General features: G+C 53.1%; 1 protein-coding gene across 1 annotated transcript; it reads right to left on the reverse strand.

Annotated features, from left to right (window-relative positions):
• Nucleotides 1–2,475: 2,475 nt before the first annotated feature.
• Nucleotides 2,476–17,551, reverse strand: Cln6 (CLN6 transmembrane ER protein). The gene is made up of 7 exons (XM_026408828.2): nucleotides 17,349–17,551; nucleotides 10,711–10,825; nucleotides 9,715–9,813; nucleotides 7,734–7,922; nucleotides 7,342–7,397; nucleotides 5,812–5,934; nucleotides 2,476–4,301 (listed from the first exon to the last, which is right to left on the reverse strand). The coding sequence occupies exons 1-7, from the start codon at nucleotides 17,438–17,440 to the stop codon at nucleotides 4,031–4,033; spliced, it is 945 nt and encodes a 314-aa protein (XP_026264613.1). The 5' UTR covers nucleotides 17,441–17,551; the 3' UTR covers nucleotides 2,476–4,030.
• Nucleotides 17,552–19,473: the final 1,922 nt, after the last annotated feature.

Genomic DNA, 19,473 nt, shown 5'->3' on the forward strand with positions numbered 1-19,473 from the left:
TCTCTGTGCCTCCGTTCCCCCCTTGCCAGGCCACATTACGGGCGGCTGGGAGAATCAACTAGCCAGTGCCCGGCTGACTCCCATCCTTTGCCAGCTCTCCCACCTTTCAGGCCCCTGGGAGTGTCTGTGGGTGGCCAGGCTGCTGTCCAGCCCTGCGTCTACCTACTCAGTGCGTCCTCTCAGGTGACCCTCCCCTGGCTGGGAAGGCTCCTCCACTCTTCCTTCCCCTTCTCTTCCTAGCCACCTGCCACACAGCCTGCTGACTCCCAAGGGCTCCCATCACTCACAAAGGACAGGGGCAAGTGGGCGCCCTAGAGCCACTGGGTGCTGGGCAGAACTGGGTTCTCAGCCTTGTCTTGTCCCCTTTCCCTGGGTTGGCTGTGGGTTCTAAATCCAAGCTTTGCCCATGCTGTCAGGGCCAGCAGGTTGTACCCTACACAAGGGGACCAGTGGGGTGTGGTGAGGGGCTGCTGGTGCCAAAGAAGAGGGGACCTCTTGTTAATTTGTATAAGAGCCTGGCTTTGGTCCATTCTTCTCCCTCCTTCCTGTTCTGACCACCTCCATGTGAAAAGTTCTCCTTTCTCCCAAATTGCCTCCTGAGTCACCTCTTCAAACCTCTGTGGGACCTAGAGAATTTGGCTAGAAGGTTCTGGTTCCTCCCTGTAGCCTAGGATGGGCCCACTGTGGGTGGAGTACAGAAGGTGAGAGGCCTGCTCAGAGGAGCTTCAGGAGGAGGACAAGGGGGGAACTCAGCAGGGCTTGGAAAGGCAGGCTAGACCTGGGCTGTGGGCCTGGGACAGCCAGGCTGAAATGCTCTCCCCAGATCAGCAGCATTTGGGAGGGGCTGGGAGCAGGGAGCCATTCCCTGGGGTTTAGGTTGGCGTGTTCTGGTGAGCTGTGTGCCCCAGGGCCTGCCATTCTTACCAACTCCCCTTACCCTTGTAGGTCTCCAAGGGGTCTCACAGATGATGAAGAACCTGCTTTGGGGCCGTGGTCTCAAGAGGGTTCACCACACACAAACTCAAGCTGCCCAGAGCACCGGGTGCAAGACGCAGCAAGTCCAATCAGCAGCACACACCTCTGGTACCACCTGAGGCCTGAGTTTGTTCACTTTATTGTTGAACCTTGGCCCCTCTTGGGAGCCTGGCACCTCCCTTGCATACCATGGCTTCCTCTGGGTCCCTTCTCCCTGCCTTTCATTCTCTGGACCCTCACAGGAAGGGTTCCAGGCCAGGGGAAGCTCCTCCTCCTTACACCCCCTGGCCCAGGATACTTTGTCCAAGAGGTTCCCAAGCAGGACCCCTGGGTCCTAACGTCTAACACAGTTGTCGTTGGAAAAAGCTCTAGGCTCCCGCCCACAGCCCCCACTCCTATCCTTCCCAGGAATGCAGGAGTCTCCTCCTCTCCATCTTGCACTGTTCCTGAGCCAAGCTCTCCCCATGAGGGCTTCCCACTCCACACCCAGGGGCCAACAGAATAGCTAGCCCCAGGGACCCGGGGAACACAAGTGTTGGCAGGCTTTGTGCACTCCTGCTGGGAAAAGGACCCAGAGATGGCCTTCAGAGACCCACTGGCTTTTGCTTCCCCCTGTCCTGTGTGCCCCAGAGTGGAAGGCTCATGGAGTCTAAACTTCAGGTCTCTACTTGATTGATGTCCCAGAATTCATATCCACCTGGAACCGGTGACAGAACTTATTTGGAAATCTTTGCAAATAGAATTTAGATGAGGTCATCCTGGAGTAAGGTGGATCATAACCCAAGGGAGGGATCTGAGAGACATGCAGGGAAGGGCTACAGAACCACAGAAGCAGAGCTGGGTGGTTTCACAAGCCAAGGAACACAAGGATTGTCTGTGTCCCACCAGAAGCCAGAAGAGGTGGAGAAGGATCCTCCTGCTGAACACAGCCTTGCCAACACCTGGATTCTGGACCTCTAGCCTCCAGAACTGAGGATAAACTGTTTTGAGGCTATTAAGCTTGTGGGCTGGGCTGTACGTGGCTCAGTTGGTAGAGTGCTTGCCTTGCATGCACAAGGTCCTGGTTTCAATTCCCAGCACCACCACCACACAAAAAAATTCACAAAGGCCACATGTTCGCACCTGGGCCCGCTGGCCCCTCCACCCTGTGGTTGGATCACTTAGATGCCACAAGACAGACTCAGAAAGTCTCCATGGGGTAGGCTGCCTTGCTCCTCCCCAGTTCTCTGATGAAGTGGAGGCTGCAGGTCTGGGGACCACACTTTGAGTAGCCAGGACCTGGATTGGCAGTTCCCCAACGGGAGCCCACATAAGAACCACCTGCAGCCTTGTCTCCCGGTTCTTATTCAGCAGTGTGGGCAAAGCTGTGCATTCTCCTGTAAGTCCTAATGTACTCTGAGAATCACTGGCCTGTGGCTTTTCTAGGCAACGAATCAAGACATCTTTCCAGGAAAACATCCCCAGCAAAGTGCCCAAGAGATCTCAAGAGGGACAGAAATCTTCAAGGCTCCAGTGATTTATTGCTTTCCCTTTCTGAACATCCACTTTCATGCTTTTCTTTTTCCTTAGCAGTGGCTCCCCAATTTGAATAAGATTACACGGACCCCACCAAGAGGCCTGCCTCTGCTTACGAGAGGTCCATGAAGTCCAGCATCCTCGAGGTGGGGAAGGAAGCAAAGGAGTGTGCTGGACAGGTGGGGACACAGGACACATGGATGGAGTCGTCTCCTGCCTGGTGGGCCTTTGCAGTGCTGTCTGACATCAGCCCACGGTGGCTGTGTGGGAGGTTGAGACCTTTGAATATTAAGGGCTGAGGCCTGTAGAGGTCAAATGACTTACCCATGGCTAAGGGACACCTCCAGCAAGCCAGCCTCCCTTCATCTCCCAAAAGGCAGCACAGCTGGGAGGCCCAGTGGGCCATCCCAGAGGGGCAGGTTAGGAAATGCCCCATCCAATTCCTCCTAAAAGAGCTGGACTGGTCAGGATGAAGAGGCTCTTCTTGCCCCTCACCCACAGGAGCCTACCAAGTGGTGTACAGAAACAGTGGGCAGTGACCAAACCAGGCTGAATAGCCCAGGACTGCTGCTAGAAGGAACCGTGGGCTCTAGCCTGGGCCCCAGGCCAGCCAACCTCTCCCCCACTCTAGAACCCCCTCTCCCCCACTTCACACCTCAGAAATAGCCGCCAGCCAGGCTGGGTACCACACCAGCCTCTATTCATCCTCTTCTCACCCAGGGCTGCCAGCAGGCAGGGATTGGCCCAGGGTCTGGGCCCCAATGTGAGAAGGGAATCTCAGGCCTGGGGTGAGGCAGGGCAGACCCCTGAGACTACAGTCCACATGGGCCAGTGGAGATGGGGAATGGGGCTGCGGTGCTCTGTGCTGCGAGGGTACCTGGACCTGGGGGAAGGGGGCTGAGGCAGGGCTCACCATGCTGGGAAGGAGGCCTCCTTTTTCTGGGAGCAGGGCCACTGGCAGAAGGCCAGTGACTCAGGCTGAGACAGGGCTGAGTGTGGAAAGCCATGAGGAACCCTGACCCTACAATGTGACTCAGGAAACAGAGCCAGGGTTTCAGATCTCCTTCCACGGCAGCTCAAAAACCCATAGCCAGCTGTACTCCACGGTGCCGTGACAGTCCTGGGGTGGGGGCTGGACCTGCAGGTGGGCCTGCATTGCCAGGCCCAAAGCTCAGGCTGGGCCTCTGGCTCCCTGGGGTGAGGGTGGCTCTGAGGTCAGATAAGGATTTGGGGTACACATACCCCTCCCCGGCTGGAAGAGGGTGGTGACAGGATAGAAGCACCCACCCATGACAAGGCTACTATAAAGAGGTCAGCAAATCCAGAGCACTGAGCCACTTTGGGACCATGGGCCTGTTAGCACAAATGAGGCCCTGCGGGGAGAGGTGCTTTGCTCAACAATATAGAGAAAGTTGGCATGACCTACGTCCAGGGTCAGCACAGGCCTGAGGATGAGCAGGTGGCAAGCGGTGCGTCCTTGCTGCATTACCCTCCACGGCCCATGACTCCCAGTGACATAGCCATGGCTTTTGCCCGGGATTCAGTGCTGACTGCTGACATGGAGGGTGTAGAAGGCCCAGGGCTCAGGGACATAGATGACGCCTGGGTACTTCTTCCTGAGTACAGGGTCATTCCACAGCCAAGCGACCCAGAGCGCCACCAGTGAGAGGGTGAGGGTGAATGAGTAGAAGAGGAAGAGGCCGTTGCTGTCCAGGAAGAGGCACCTGCGCTTCTGGTGCAGGACGAGGGCCAGCATGGCAAAGAAGGTGAAGATGAAGAGGATGAAGATCTGGCCTTCAGTGACCAGGTACCTGGAGAGACGGACCAGGGGTTGAGTTAAGACAGTTGCTGCGGCAACCCCACCCTGCCCGGCCTCCCTCCCTGGACCTGGGTGCCAGGCTGCCCTCCCAGGAAGTCGGAACAGCTCATGAGGTGAGAGGCTGCAGCCCACCGCGGTGTGCTGGTTTGGCCTGTACTCACCACCTATAAAAGTTTTGAGTTCATTGCTTATGTTTAAATGAGAGAATATCTACAAATGGCTTCTCTGGTCACATCAGAATATTTCCACGTGACAATAACTGACTAGAGCAGAAATCAGCTGTCCCTTTTAGAGAGCACTGTCCGCTCTGTCACAGTCCCTGCCAGTCTCTACAGCCCCACCTGCGGCCTGTTGGCTGCCTGTCCATCACCTGTGTAGTTTCTTGGGAATTTGGGTTTGGGAATGCAGTTGCAATTGGTGGCAGCTGTCATTACTGTCTCCCTGAAGGCTGGGGCATGGTCTCAGATCTCCCAGAGATGCTGCGGCACCCCATGGCAGTATGGAGCCCATGGCCAGCTCAGTGGCACTTATTGAGGGCTTCTGCAAGGTTACCCGCTTATTCTCTCACTGCTGACTTCGGGGAATTTAAGTGACACCTTGGCACCTCTGTTTTCAAGTGCAAGGCATCTCTTACAAGAAGAGCATACTGTTCAACAAACGGCTGCTGCTCCCGCCACAGCCACCGCTGCACCAGCTCACCAGAGGTAAGGAGCAGGCAGGGGTCTAGCCTCCTTCCCTCTTGCTGTAAATGCCACTGTTTCTTTCAATCCTGGCCTCAGGGAGCATACAGATCAGCCCTGGTGGGGCCTGAGTAGGCCCTGGAGGTGGCTGGAACTGGCTCAGAGAGGTAGGGACCTTATTCATGTTTAGATGGGCTTCCAATCAGAGGGGGCCCCTGGGTCCTTTGCAATACCACGGCCCAGGCAGCAAGAGGTACTGGTCTCCAGGGCAAGAGGGTAAGAGCCTGGTTGAGATCTGGGTCCTCTTTAAGGGTAACAGGAAACCAGGCAAAGTATCCTGAGGTCCTGGTCTTTCTCCTAGTCTGTCCTTTTCGTGTCTGTGGTGCTTCATAGTTTGCAAAGCCCCTTTCCCTCCCCTCCCCACATCCTCACGATCTTCTGGGGGAGACAGGCAGGTATCACCTCCATTTCACAGAGGTGGACACTGGGGCCCAGTGGGCTCTGCAGGGCCTGGGGTTTGAGGTGGCTCTACTGGCCTCAAAGTTGGAATTGGGGTCTGGGAGGTGGGGAGGAGAGGGGCAGAGGATAGAGAGACTGTGCAACTCATTCTCCCGACCTGTCATACTCAGGCCTGGGCTTCCTGGGAGCGGGCGCCACCAAGGCACTTCCATAGCCCCTACTAGACCTAGAAGGGAGCAGGGACCCAGAAAGGGCCATTCTCAGCTGGGGCCACCACAGGTCTGTGGTCAGGTGTGGATTTTTACTGTGGTGGCTCACTTGGCCCTGCCCTGTCTCTGCCCCCAGATCCTAATGAGCACTCACCAGTAGTACAGGCCACTGGGTGCCACCAGGAGCAGGGCAGGCCCTGGCATGGAGTTCCCAGCTTTGGAGGCAGTGAAACAGCCACTGAAGTACATGAAGAGGATGAGGAAGAAGGGGATGTACCTGCGACAGAGAGGCTGTGTCTTAGAGGCCTGCCCAGTGGCCCTGGCCACCAGCTTCCATCCAGGTCTCCTTCCCCACCATCCTTTCACTGCTTCCTTGCATTGTCCCAGGTTTCCAAAACACTTGGCTTGGGTGAGGGATGTGCCTGTGCACCCGGCCTTCCCAGCACTGGGAGTCAAGGGTCACGGGTGGGGCAGGACCAGAGACAAGATGGCGAGGCTCATACCAGTCAGAAGCCCACAGGCTCCACACTGCCCTGGCCACCTCATCCACTCTGTGGCGGAGAGGGGATGGGCCTGTGGGTCTGTCTTATGCACATGCCCAGACACCAGCAGCCTCGGTTCTGCACTGGCCCAGGAAGGCTGAGGATGAAGAACACACTGCTACAGCCTCCAAGGTCCTCTGTGAAGCTCTTCACCCACTCACTCCCAGCTCGCAATCTCATCCGAAAGTTCACCTTCTCTCCTCCCCTTTCTCCCACCTGTACACACACACACACACACACACACACACACACACACACACACATTTTTTCTGTTCCGTTTCTTCTCTCCCCTTCCCGACATGGCCCATTTCTAGCTGGTTCCCCAGGCCTCTTTCTTTGCCCCTCCACCCTTTCCAAACCTTCCATGGGAAGGGTCTTCAGGCAAGGCCAGGGAAAGCAGGAAAGAGGCCTGTCCAGGGACCCCCAAGGCCCCCTGAGCCAGAAGGGTTCACTTCATGCCCTGAAAACAGACCCATAACACACGTGGCCTGGGTGAGCCCACGCGGCTCAAGCGTGAGTCCCCAGGCCCAGAGCTGGCCTCCTCTCTCTGGCCTTTTTATCTTTTGCAGGGCACAGGGTGGCAGATGGCACTGCCCAGCTTGAGCCCTGAATCTCCTGAGGCTGAGCCACATTTCTGAGGTTTCCCTCTGACTGCAGTGAGGGGGGATGGGGAAAAGGAGTTCCCCTGGGAGTTGGGGCACAAACGGCACCCCCCACCTCCACTTCGTCACCACAACCTAGTCCTGCTGCTTCTCAGCTTCCCATTCTCAAAGTGCACTGCCTGACCCAGGTAGGGGTCCCTTCTCCAGCCCACCCCATTATGGTCGAGGATGCGGGTGTTGTTTATCAAGGCTGCCACCTCCTTCCTCCCCACCCGCGGGAGCCAGGCTGGGTCAAAGCTGGACAACATCCTCTCGCTGCCCTCTTGTGGCCTCCATGGGCACTGCAGGCAGGAAGAAGGAAGCAGGACCTTGGCCACAGGGCAGCAGATGGGGTCTCTGGTAGGCTCACTCAGCGTCCCACTCGCAGCACCCTCACAGGGGAAGAGAATACCACCCAGCCGCTCCACCCAACACATGGAGATCCAGGCCCCAAGTCCTGCGTCCTGGGCCCTGGAATGGACAGAATGTCCCTTCACTTACCACATGCAATGGCCCAGGTACTCGTCATAGTAGTAGAGCAGCTCAAAGGAGTCGATCTGAGGAGGCGCAGGCATGGCAGAGTTAGAGGGGGAAGTGCTTCAGAGGGTGGGCAGCACGTCCAGGCCCTGCTTCCCACCACGGATCTCCCCTTCCTGCCCCCATTCCCTGCACAGGCTCCAGCCCTCTATCAAAGGTGGCCTCTATCAGAGGTGGCCCAGTTGGGAGCCAATTGATGGGACACTTCTAATAGTCCATGAGCATCCTGGCTTGGCAAGAGTCACAGTGCCCTCACGGAGCTGAATGCATTTACCACAGGTCAGGCCAGGCCGAGGCCTGGAGCCTCCCAGGAGGGCCTGCCCCCGGGGCTTCCACAAGGAGCCAGGCGGCCTCACCAGCGTCTCAGGCTTGAGATTCTTGATGATGGGGTTCTCCCGGACCGACAGGTGGTGCTGGTAGCCACTGAAAAGCAGGCGGTGATTGACAGAGTCGCCCACCAGGTGGATGCTGGCACCCATGATGAAGGTGATGATGCTGATGTAGACCATGGAGCGGGGCAGGGTGCGAGGAGACCGCTCGATGAGCTAAGGGTCAGAGTGAGGTCCACAGCATGTCCCCGTTTCTGTCACAACATGTGACACCCTGTGCCTCTCTCCCTCAAACAGGGGTGGGGTGAGTCCCTCAGGGGGCCAGTCTGGCTCCAGGCTGTCACATGACCCCAGGAACCCAGCAGGGGCTGTGCAATATCTTCTTCAGGGAAGAATCACTTGGGGACAAGCTCACTGCTCATGGTCACATACAAGCCGCATGCCACAGATGACACTAGGCCTTTGATGCCCAGCCCTCCAAGGCCCCAGCTGTGCCTGGGTGGCTGGCTGGTCTGCTGAAGGGACCTGATTTCTAAGTGGTTGGTTCACAGCAAACAGGAAGAAAACATTAGGAGTTGGGTACAGGGCTGGGTCTTCCGAAACTAAAAAACTACACTTTCAGATCATGCCCCTTTTCTTTTGGAGATTTGAAAAAAAAACTTTTTAAACGAAATGACTATGGCTGGCCCTCCATATCCACCACCCCCAGGGGCACCACAGTCCATAGAACTAACCAAACCCAGGACCAAAACATTTGAAAAAAAACCTGTCAGTATTGAACATGCACTTTTCTTGTCACTATTGCCTAAATAATACAGTGTGACTGATAACTGACACAGCCTTTTTTTTTTTTTTTAGCACTCCACCACCGAGCTATATTCCCAACCCTATTTATTCATAATAAGCAATCTAAAGGTGATTTAAAGTGTATTGGAGGGGCTGAGGATGTGGCTCAAGCGGTAGCGCGCTCGCCTGGCATGCGTGCGGCCCGGGTTCGATCCTCAGCACCACATACCAACAAAGATGTTGTGTCTGCCGAGAACTAAAAAATAAATAAAAAAAAATAATAAAAAAAAATAAAATAAAGTGTATTGGAGGCTGGGCACAGTGGTACACACCTATAATCCTAACAATTTGGGAGTCTGAGGCAGGACAAATTTGAGCCCAGCCTGGGCAACTCAGTAATTCCATGTTTCAAAATAAAAAATAAAGGCCAAAGTTGTGGCTCAGTAGAATGCTTGCCTAGCGTGCGTGAGGCACTGGATTCGATCCCTGGCGCCACATAAAAATAAATAAATAAAATAAATGTTCTGTGTCCATCTTCAACTAAAAAAATATTTTTAAAATACATAAATAAATAAATAAATAAATAAATAAATAAATAGCTGGGGGCATAGCTCAGTGGTGCCTTACTCTAGATTCAATCCTTAGTACTGAAAAAAAAAAAAAAAAAAGTAAACACTATGTCATTTTATGTAAGGAATTTAAGCCCTCTGCAGATTTTATTATCCAGAGGATTCCTGAAACCAATTCCCTGTGGAGGCTAAGGGACAAGTAGTTCAAGAGCCCTTGTCTCCCAGAGGGCAAAATCACAGCCTCTGCCGTGTGCTCCCACTGCCATCTCAAAGCCAGGGCTCTCCAGAGCAGGGGCAGTGTTCAGCTTCTGTTGCTGCCTCTTCTGCCAGGTGGTTCACACCTGCCTCGGCAACAGACCCCAGTCTTTCCCAACACACCCAATCACCTCTTCTGCCTCGTCTCCCAGCCTATCTGCAGGTCCTTTTGCCCAATCACTTCTCCCTCTTCATCTGCTGGAACACTGAGCCCAGGGAGGGGCCTATCTCCATCCCTGCAGCCAACAGCTGCCCCACTTCTGATGGCCCAGGCGCTGGACTCTTCCTTTGTCACAGTCTTCATCCCTTGATGCAGGCTGGGGAAACTGGATTCAGCACCCAGGGCCGAGCACCAGCTCCCTGCTGGGCAGGAGGGGAGGGCAGAACAAAGGACTTACCTTGAGCAAGAGGAAGGGCGTGATCACATTGTAGGCCATGTGGAAGTAGTCCCCCACGCTGGGCTTGTTGAGAGGAAACCACTGGAGAGGGAACACCAGCTGGGGAACGAGGGGAGGAATGTACCCACAAGGCTGGCCTGCAAGGCCTCCCTGCCCCCCTTAATTCTCTGCTGTGTCTTTGTTGTGCAAACTGCCCTCTTAGCAACCTCAGGATGGAAGGACTTCTAGACAGGGAAACTGAGTCCCACAGAAGGTAAATGGCCATGTTCCTAGTCATATAGTAGATATAAACCCAGGGCCTGAATCTGACCTTTCTCCCAGGGAGTACAAAATAAATGTCCCTGAATTCCAGGAGTCTCCTTTGGGACTTGGCCATGCCACCATTTTGCTGAATGACCCTGGCAAGTTCTTCCCCTTTCTGTGCCTCAGCTTCCCCATCTGTAACACAGGAGAGATGGCCCAAGTAGTCTACTTTGACACACACAGCTCTGGCAGTCCAGGTCTTGTGATGACGACAAAGACCTCGCTGGCCCACATGTGAAAACGGTTCTATCCACTTAGCGGCGGACAGCTTCCAAATCAAATCACAGTAGACATCAGGCAACAAAGCAGAAAATAGATGTGCTCTACAAAGGAACTACGCTTCTTCATTCCTGAAGGAGGAAGGTGGGCAGGGGGCAGCTACTCCATCTGGAATGCCCTGTCCTCCTCTTGTCTATCCCAAGTCCTGGCCTGGTTGGGGTCAGAAGGAAAACCCATATGCATGGTCAAAACATTTCACAATGCCCTGACTATATGCATAGGATCAATAAATTGAAAAATACATGTGACAACTCCCCAGAGCCCCTCACTTGCTGCAGCTGTCTGGTGGTCCGTAGGCCTAGAGCTAAAGTGCTCCTCTGTTTCCTGGTAGGGGAGGCGACTCATCTCGGGCCATTCAACAAATTCAAGTCTCCTCAATGCTAGGCAGGGCTCCATCCTCAGCTTCACACTCACCATGGCAATGGGGCGACCAAAGTCTAGAATCCAGTTTTGCAGTGTAAAGTAGAACCAGAGGTCGAGGTGGAAGGGAGCCGTGTGGTCAGCCTCCTCAGCCTTGATGGAGCTGTGCCTGGGTAGGAACGAGACGAGATAGGTCAGCTCTTGTCCTCCTGTGAGAATATTCCCCCAAGATGAGCCACAAAGAGGTGTGGGGATTTAAAGGTGGGAAGACACACATGACTGAGGTCTAGGGAAAGGTTTTTGATGGAAATATTGGGGTCCAGTTGTATACTCAAGGGGAAGGTGGATTTCAGTTGCCCTGAATATAGACTCCCTGGGATTCTGGAAGGGAGCTGTCAAACCGGTGTAACCACTGTTGACTCTGCCCTGTAAAATGGTGGGGAAATAAAATGAGGTAGAGGAAGCAAACACGGCTGTAGAACACGGAACACCATGATGGACACCAGCAGGAACCTGTATTGGGCAGTTACTTCACCCCAGGCATTGTTATCATGAGCTGTTTACCTGTGTGATCTCATCTCTTTTTTTTTCTTTTTTTGGTGCTGGGGATTGAACCCAAGGTGTCACATACATTAAGCATGCTCTCTACCACTGAGCTACAAACCCAGCCCCTCATTTCATTCCTTTAATCCTCATAGAAACCCTTCGAGGTTAGCATGTTACCCCATCTTACAAGTGAAAAACAGGCCCCAGAGTTGAAGTAACTTGACCATCCTCATACAACTGCGCCCTAAAAACTAAATGATTATGCTGCAGGGTTTACACTTTCAGTCTCCAGCCCAAAGTTGTATCCATAGTGATTGGTTCATGGAATGGACATAGGACCTGAGCTGGGCCAAACAGAGCTCTCCAATGAGATTTGCCTTACAGGGGCCGGGAGGGAAAGGGCCTCCTCCCCCTTGACTGTGGGACTAGGAGGAGGTAAGCTTGGGGCTGCTGGAATTCCTCTTCTCACCAATCCACAGTGAAACCTAGAAGGAAGCTGGCAGGGTCAAGCTGACGTGAGAGACGTAGCAAGAAGTGGAATACCACCTGACAACACATCTTTGGATGCCTATCCCTCTAGCAAAGAAGTTGGTCCCAGATGGTTCACAGATGCACTGAGGTTCAAGGGCCAGCTCCAAGGCCTCTGGGGAGGTTTCTCTGATGAAGCCTTTCCCAAAACCCCACCAGCCTCTACAGGGAGCACCTTTTGCTCATTCAGAACAGCTCTGACATCATGGGGTGCCGCAGGCTTCCCGGCCCCTGGCCTAGCGGGCTGGCTGAGCTCTGCCTGCCGCACCCCTGCTGAGCGCTTCCCTGCTGTGCTGTCAGTGCACGCTGGCTTGCAATCTTGCAACCCGGTTGGGCACAAAAACACAAGCCAGTCAAACTGAGACAAAGTTTTATTTTGTGAGAGGCCGTGTGCGTCCCCTAACAAGTGGGTCCACCACGTGTGTTCTACCTGAGCCGGGGGCACTCCACTTCTCCCGGAACACCCTCCTACCATCCTTTCCCAACCAATGGGAACTCTCCCATTACAAGAGTGACATGAGTAACCTGAGTCCCGAAACGGGCCCAGGTAAACAGCAGGAGACAATTAGCATATGAATGTAACTTAACATAATCATAATTTGAATGGCTGGCTGGCAGTCACTAAACCCAAAGGTGCCTGTATCAATATTTTTGCTGTGGCTCCTAGCAATGGGGCTGGAATTGTGCTCCCCACCTGGGCCCTCGAGCACAGAGCTGAACTCTGAGGTTCTCAACTCATCCACCTCCCCATCAGTCCAAATCCTCCTTTAGGCATCTCTACCATTACTTGCATGCCCCTAGAGACAAGCAACCCACTACCTCCTAAGATGACTGATCCAAGTTTCACTGTCCTGTTTGTGTCCAGAATGGGTTCTGTGTGACATGGATCCATGTTCTCCAGAGTTCTCAGCTCAGTACTTGGGTCAGGCCCAGTAACCAATGGCTGATTTAAAACAATCACAATTACCAGTTACTCATTCCCTAATTGCAAATGTTGGCTTAGAAGCATCTTGAAGACTTTCCTCTGTCAATGCTATTTCTTCCATAATTTTCCAGGATCCTTTTTAGCCAGTTCCAAGGACAATCCACACTGGGCTGGTGGAGCAACCAGAGACCAGGGAGGCAAGCCCTTGGGTATCTCACTGTCCTCTGGTAGCAGGCAAGACAGGTGCAGTGGACCCTGCCTAGGTCAACTAAGTCTTCCAGTCTCTCTTAGTCAGTGCCCACCTCTCCTGATGAACACCACCTGTGTACTCTGCTAGGAGTTTTAGCTGTGCCACCTAATCTAATCCTCAGAGCAGCAGTTGGAGGTAGGAGCTGATGCCCTACTGTTTCACAGGTGCAGATGTTGGGGCTTAGAAGGGTAATGTGCTTAACCATTGTCACCCACGAAGTAAGGAGCTGCTGCAACCATTCCTTTTGCCATCTTTTCCCACCCTCTTCTTTCTCTGGGATGAATGGTGTTTCCTTGGCTACAGGGATGACCATTGACCAGGCTGGCCCAGTGGGATATTTCTAACTGGAGGGCAGAAAAGAGACCCCTTAATGCCCCTTTCTGGTTCCAGGGCCCTAAGGATGCAAGAGGCCAATGGCATCCCCTCTGCTGGCCCTATCCTGAGGATGAGCAAGCTCAAGGTTGCTTGTAACCAAGGTTCCACCCTCCAGGTGCTGCCAGGTGTGAATGAAGCAGCCCCACAGAAAAGATGGGGAGGGGAGCAAAGAATGCGCAGTGGCTTGGCATCCCCGGGCCAGTGGGTTGGCCATCTGAGAGAATGCATTCCCTCTCGCTGCAGTTCACCCTGGCTTTCTGTTACTTGCAACTCAGGAGTCCTGAATAGCACAGAATTCACACCTGGGTTTCTATGAATTCAAGACCTGTACTCTTAACAGGTTACTATTCTCTCTTTGGTTAGTATAAAAGTCAGGTGGCATATTAGGAGATCAAATTAGAAAGGGATCAGTGTGGCCTGGGGTGGTATGCAAAGCCTTTGAGAAGGAAGGAAGACTTGAGGTGGGGATGGGTGCCTTGGTCCAGACAGAAAAGCAGAGAGCAGGAGGAAAGGCCTGGAAATGGCCCTGAAGGCAGCTGAGATACTCACTGGGGACAGAGGAAGAGAAAGGAGGGGCAGTGAACCTTCAGAGTGGGTAGAGAGTAATCGGGAGGACAGTTCAGGGCTCTGAGACAGTGCCAGCATAGAGGTACCACCTTGCTCCTTCTTCTTAGTGCCCATCAGGGCAGGGCCTCAAAATGTAGCCAGTAATGGCCTCCAAGCTCAAAGGGCCAGGATGAAGGAGAGTAAGAACCCTCAGTGTTTTGCTTTGAAACCTCCAAACTGGGCAAAAAGTGGGACGTTGGGGACAGAAATTTTGAAAGCCTGTGGAGGTTTTGGGTGCCTTCTGTCTGGACCAAGGCACCCATCCTCACCCCGTACGTACTAGGAACTCAGGAACTATTTCCTCCTCTCTCTTGGGAAGCACCTCGGTGAGTTGGAACTTCTGTCATTTGTCCAACCTAGCTTAGCAGGGAAGGGAAGAAAGAGAAAGTAGTCACAGGGACTCTCAGCCCGGGCATCAAGATTGACCGGCCTGGGCTGGGGTTGTGGCTCAGTGGTAGAGCACTTGTCTAGCATGTGCAAGGCACTGGGTTTGAATCTCAGCACTGCATATAAATAAGTAAATAAAATAAAGGTCCATGAGCACTCGCTTTCTCTCTGGCGTGCGCTTGTGCGCTCTCTCTCTCTCTCTATATATATATATATATAAAGATTGATAAGCCTCTTACTGGTTTCTTCTGTTGGGACTGTTGGGACTCTAAACATCTGACCACAGAAGGCAGATCCATGGAGGCCAACGGCATCCCCTCTGCTGGCCCTATCCTGAGGATGGGCCATCTCAAGGCTGCCCCAAGCTCCCGACTCCACAGACCCCACATGCCAGCCCAGGCCCATTCTACCCCTAGGTCTCAATCACCAGTACCTACTGCTTAGAAAAACGGTGGGAGCACAGTGGCAGATAACCTGAGACAAACTTGGCCTCTGCTTTCCTCCACAGCTCTCCAGATCTACCTTATGGAGAAACTGACACCATGACAGCTGGGGAGCGCGAACGGTACAGTGGGAATACTCAAGGTCATCAGCAGCACCTGCAAGGCTGGATGGCAGAAAAGAAAGGGGCTTGTCCTGGACAAGTAGGGACCTATAAATGGATTCACAGAAAGGCTGATTTTGATTCTATATAAAAAATGGTAAGACAGCAGATATGAACAGTTTGTGCAAAAATAATTGAAGAAACAAACACACAAAAAAATGGGGGGAAGCAATTAGAAATTTCAGGAAAAATATAAGAAAACAAATGTAATTGTTAACCATCACTTGGGTCCAATGGGAACAATAGCTTAAACAGCTTAAATAATGTCAACACTGTATATTGATTTTCAGTGTTTACAATCAATCCACAGACAAAATGTAGAAGATAATTATGACCCCCTGGTGCCTGGCAAATGCTGGGCACACCAGAGATGCTTAATGAATGTCGGCAGAACCCAATCAATGTTTCTGGTCACTGAAATGGTATGAGCCTCAGTCTGGTCATCGGAGCCTATTTTCTCATCAATAAAATGAGCAGCTCATAGGCTGAGATGAGACTTAGATGGCCAAATGGGTCATAAAGTGGAGGCAGGTGTCACTTAAAGATGGGACTAAGTTTTGAGAAATGTATCCTCAGTGATTCTGCCCTTACGTAAACATCACAGAGTGAGTGTTATTTACACAATGATGGCTACAATACCATTAAATGATGTGATCTTTTTTGTTGTTGTTGTTATTCTGGGGATTGAACCCAGGGGCATTTATCCACAGAGCCACATCCCCAGCCCATTTTTATTTTACTCTGAAACAGGGTCTTGCTGAGTTGCCTAAGGCCTTGCTTTGTTGCTGAGGCTGGCTTTGAACTCTAATCCTCCTGCCTCAGTCTCCTGAGTTGCTGGGATTACAGACATGTGCTACCAGCCCAGCCAAGTGATATTCTCTTACAGGGTGGCCAACATAGATGTAGTTGTTGACCAAAATGTATGTGCCACATGACAACATATCTTCAGGAAATTATTTCCAAGTGAAAAAAGCAGTCTATAGTTCCTCAGTCCACATATTCCTCAGTTGCAAAAGAAAGACCTGGCCTCGGCCCAGTATGCCAAACATCTCCCATCAACCCGAATCACAAGCTTCCTAAAATTGACTAAATACAATGAGGCTCAAAAACCTTCCATGGCTCCTCAGAGCCTGGGGAATAAGGGCTGCATTCTTTTTTTTTTTTTTTTTTTTTTTTTAAGAGAGAGTGAGAAAAAAAAAAGAGAGAGTGAGAGAGGAGAGAGAGTGAGAGAGAGAGAGAGAATTTTTAATATTTATTTTTTAATTCTCGGCGGACACAACATCTTTGTTGGTATGTGGTGCTGAGGATCGAACCCGGGCGCACGCATGCCAGGCAAGCGCGCTACCGCTGAGCCACATCCCCAGCCCAGGGCTGCATTCTTAACCTGTGAGTCTAGCTAGGTTCAGGGTTGTACCCTGTCCCAGAGCAAGGAGGGCCTCAAATTCTGCACTCCAGTCCCAGCCCTGATATTAAAGGCAATTCAAATATCAGTCCTCCTTTCGCTTCCTTTTACATAGGGAAAGTTCCAGCCCCACTGCACCCCTTTCTCCATACTCATTCCCTGGCTGGAACAGCCCTTCTTCCTTGGGTGCCCTGAGGAGTCCTCTGGGACTCCATGAGCTTCCAACATTACCTACCACGGTTGCTTGGGCTCTGACCTTCCGGGCTCCTACAGGACGGTAAAACCCTCCCAGCTTCATCCTGTCCACCCCCTAGGTGCCTATCAGCGCTGGGCATAACAGAGGTGCTTAATGTACACCTGCTGAGCACAATGCATGTATCTGACAGTAACACAGGATGAAGGCAGAACGGAGGGAAAGATTAAAAGGTGATGCCATTCTTTTGCCCCGCCCAATTAGATACACCCAAACGGGTCTCCCCTACGGTTGGAGAAGGGCTCTGCATACTCTCGCTGGGAGCTTCCTCGCTTCTCAGCTGTCCCTTCTCACTTTCTTGGGCTCCCCAGGGCAAAAAGTGAGTCTCCCGATTAACAGCAGAACACAAGTCTTATTCAGGGCGGAGAGACGCTGAGAACTCGGAGGCAGCACCCGGAACTTGCAAAAGAGCTGGGAGCGCCTGTGTGCGTGCGGCGGCGTCCTGCGGGTCCCCCGCTCTCGCCGGAGTTTTCTTGGCCCTTTAAGAGTCTCGCCATCCCATCCCGTCTGTTGTCCTAAGGCCGGCCAAGTCACGGGGGAAAGGGTGAAGAGGAGGAGGATCCCAAACTTTGGGAGGGGGCTGCCCCTACTCAAGCCACGGCGGGGTGAGGCCGCCCAGCCTCGGCGGCGGGTCCCGCGGGTCAGGGGGCGAAGGGGCAGTGGCAGTGCAGCCTCCGCCCACGCCGGGCTCCGCTCCGCCCTGGCCCGCCCCACAGAAAGGCCTGCCCGCCGCGCTCCCGGTCTCGGGCCGGGTTGCGGGGTCGGCCCGGCGCTGAGACCGCCCGCCCGCCCCCTCCACCGCCAGCGCGCGCCCACCTGGCCTGCAGGAAGGAGGCGCCGAGCTGCGAGCCCGGGCCGCCCGCCGCTCCCGGGTGCTGCCGCTTCCGCGCCGCTGCCTCCATAACCATGCGCCTCTCGGCCCAGCCTGCGGAGCTAGAAACCGGCTCCGTAACCGGTGCTAGCGCTGCAGCGAGCGCGGGGTCGGGAGGGAGAGCGCGGCCTGGGAGGCTGGAGGGGGAGGGCGGGGGAGGGCGGGGGTGGGCGGGGCGAGCTTCCGCCCGCGGAGGAGGGCACGCGGCTGTGGCGGTGCTGGGGTGGTGTCGCGCGCGAGCAGGGCGGGGGACCACGTGAGGGCTGGGATTTGCTGGGGTATCCTCCGTTTTCCCGGGAGGCTGACTGAGGCCCGAGTGTTGGGCTGGAACGCTGTGAGGACCTCGGGGAAAAGACCAGGCCAACTCACATGCTCCCCTGGGGAGGAGGCAGGGCCTGATTAACCCTTGTTTGGGGGACGGAATGGCCTGGGGGTTTCGTGTCCTTCCAAGTTATGACGCCTTCATTCTTTGAATGAAAGGTGTTTCTTATTAAAATATAAACACTGTAGCCCCTGAAGACAGGAACTCAATAATCGGTGGGTTAGGAACAGGGAACTCTTTCCAAATTGGGGTGGGGTGGGAGTCCAGAGTCCATTCATGGCTTTGTCACTCTTGGGCTTTGTGGCTTTGGAAAATTCAGTCCCCTTTCCTCTCCCTAATTCATACAGGTGTTAAAGTCTTACTGTGATTGTGCACTGTGCAGGGAAGGACAGATAAACCCTGCTCTAGTGGAGCTTGCTTTTGGGGTTATTGGTAAGTGATGTGAGGAAGAAAGTACCGGGTCAGAGATAACAGAGGAGGTGGGGTCAAAACTAAGGCTTTGGAGGAGAACACATTAGCTGTGGCTTTGGACTTCCAAGGTGACAGTGAAATGTGAACAGGACTGGCCAAACGCAGGGAGTTGGGGAGAGTGCTTCAGGTAGAGGGACTAGTCAGGCAGGGGTCCAGTGTCGAGAGAGTGGCTAGGGTTTGGAAGATTGGAAAGTTCAGTGAGAGCTGCAGAGTGCAAGGTGGAAGAGCTACAGGAGTGGACCAGAAGTCTATCCTCAGAACAGTGTGAAGCAGCTCAAGGACACTGGGCAGGGGAGTGGCATGTATTTGCATTTTAGGCACATTGCTTTCCTAGTGTCCAGGTGAATGATAGGCAGAACTGGAGACAGGGAAGTACAGGGAAGTACCATGTTCTAATGATGCCGAAACTTTGGTCTTTGTCCTTGACACCATCCAAGAACAAGGACAATGTATTGAGAAAAAAGAAAAAAAATTTTGCTAGCAAAGGAGTACCCACAAGAGACTTCTGTCTCAGAGGCTGCGGTTTTGACTGCCAGGGGGAATCGTGGGCATTTAAAAAGGGGATGCAAAAGCTGAACTCCAGGTGTGCCCTATCAGCAGTCATAATTGATTAGTAGAGTTGAGAGACATTGGTTTCTTAGATCCACAGGTGCCAGCCCCAAAGTCTGGATTCCTCCATTCCCATAGTCAGTGAGCTGAAGAACAAATAATTTTGCCTAGAACAGGAAGAAGGTTAATAATCTTGCTTCCCTCATGGTTAGGGAGGGAAAGAGGAAGAAGAGGAAGGGGGACAAATGTCAGTTTTAAAGTAAGCTGCTAGTGGTAGCAATGTTACATTAAAGCATGAAGTGGGGCCCTGTTCACTAGTGAGAGTCCTGGACTGCAAACAGTGACAGTGGGAAGAGAGGTGGTGAAGTAGGGTTGTGTGGGTGGTACCATGGCTATGACCTGGTGCATGGCTGGGGCTGAGGGGAGGAGCTTAGTGGTGGTCAGGTTCCTCATCTGTGTGGGTTGGAGCAATAAATATGATTCATCTTTGGACACACTAAGCTTAAGGTGGGTCAGGAGGCTGCTGGACTTGTGGATCTGAACCTCAGGCAATATCTGGGAGCCTGGCAGACAGACTGGTGAGTCATAGGAATATAGATGACACCCAAAACCTAGGAGACAACATCCCTGTTGTAACCAGGTGGTCCAGAGGGTCCCATTGTTTCTCTCAGCTTTTGTGTCCTCACAGGAGAAAATGTTATAGAAATATAGCAAAGTTTATTAGAGAA

Source organism: Urocitellus parryii, chromosome 6 (genome assembly GCF_045843805.1).
Source record: "Urocitellus parryii isolate mUroPar1 chromosome 6, mUroPar1.hap1, whole genome shotgun sequence".
NCBI classification, from domain to species: domain Eukaryota; kingdom Metazoa; phylum Chordata; class Mammalia; order Rodentia; family Sciuridae; genus Urocitellus; species Urocitellus parryii.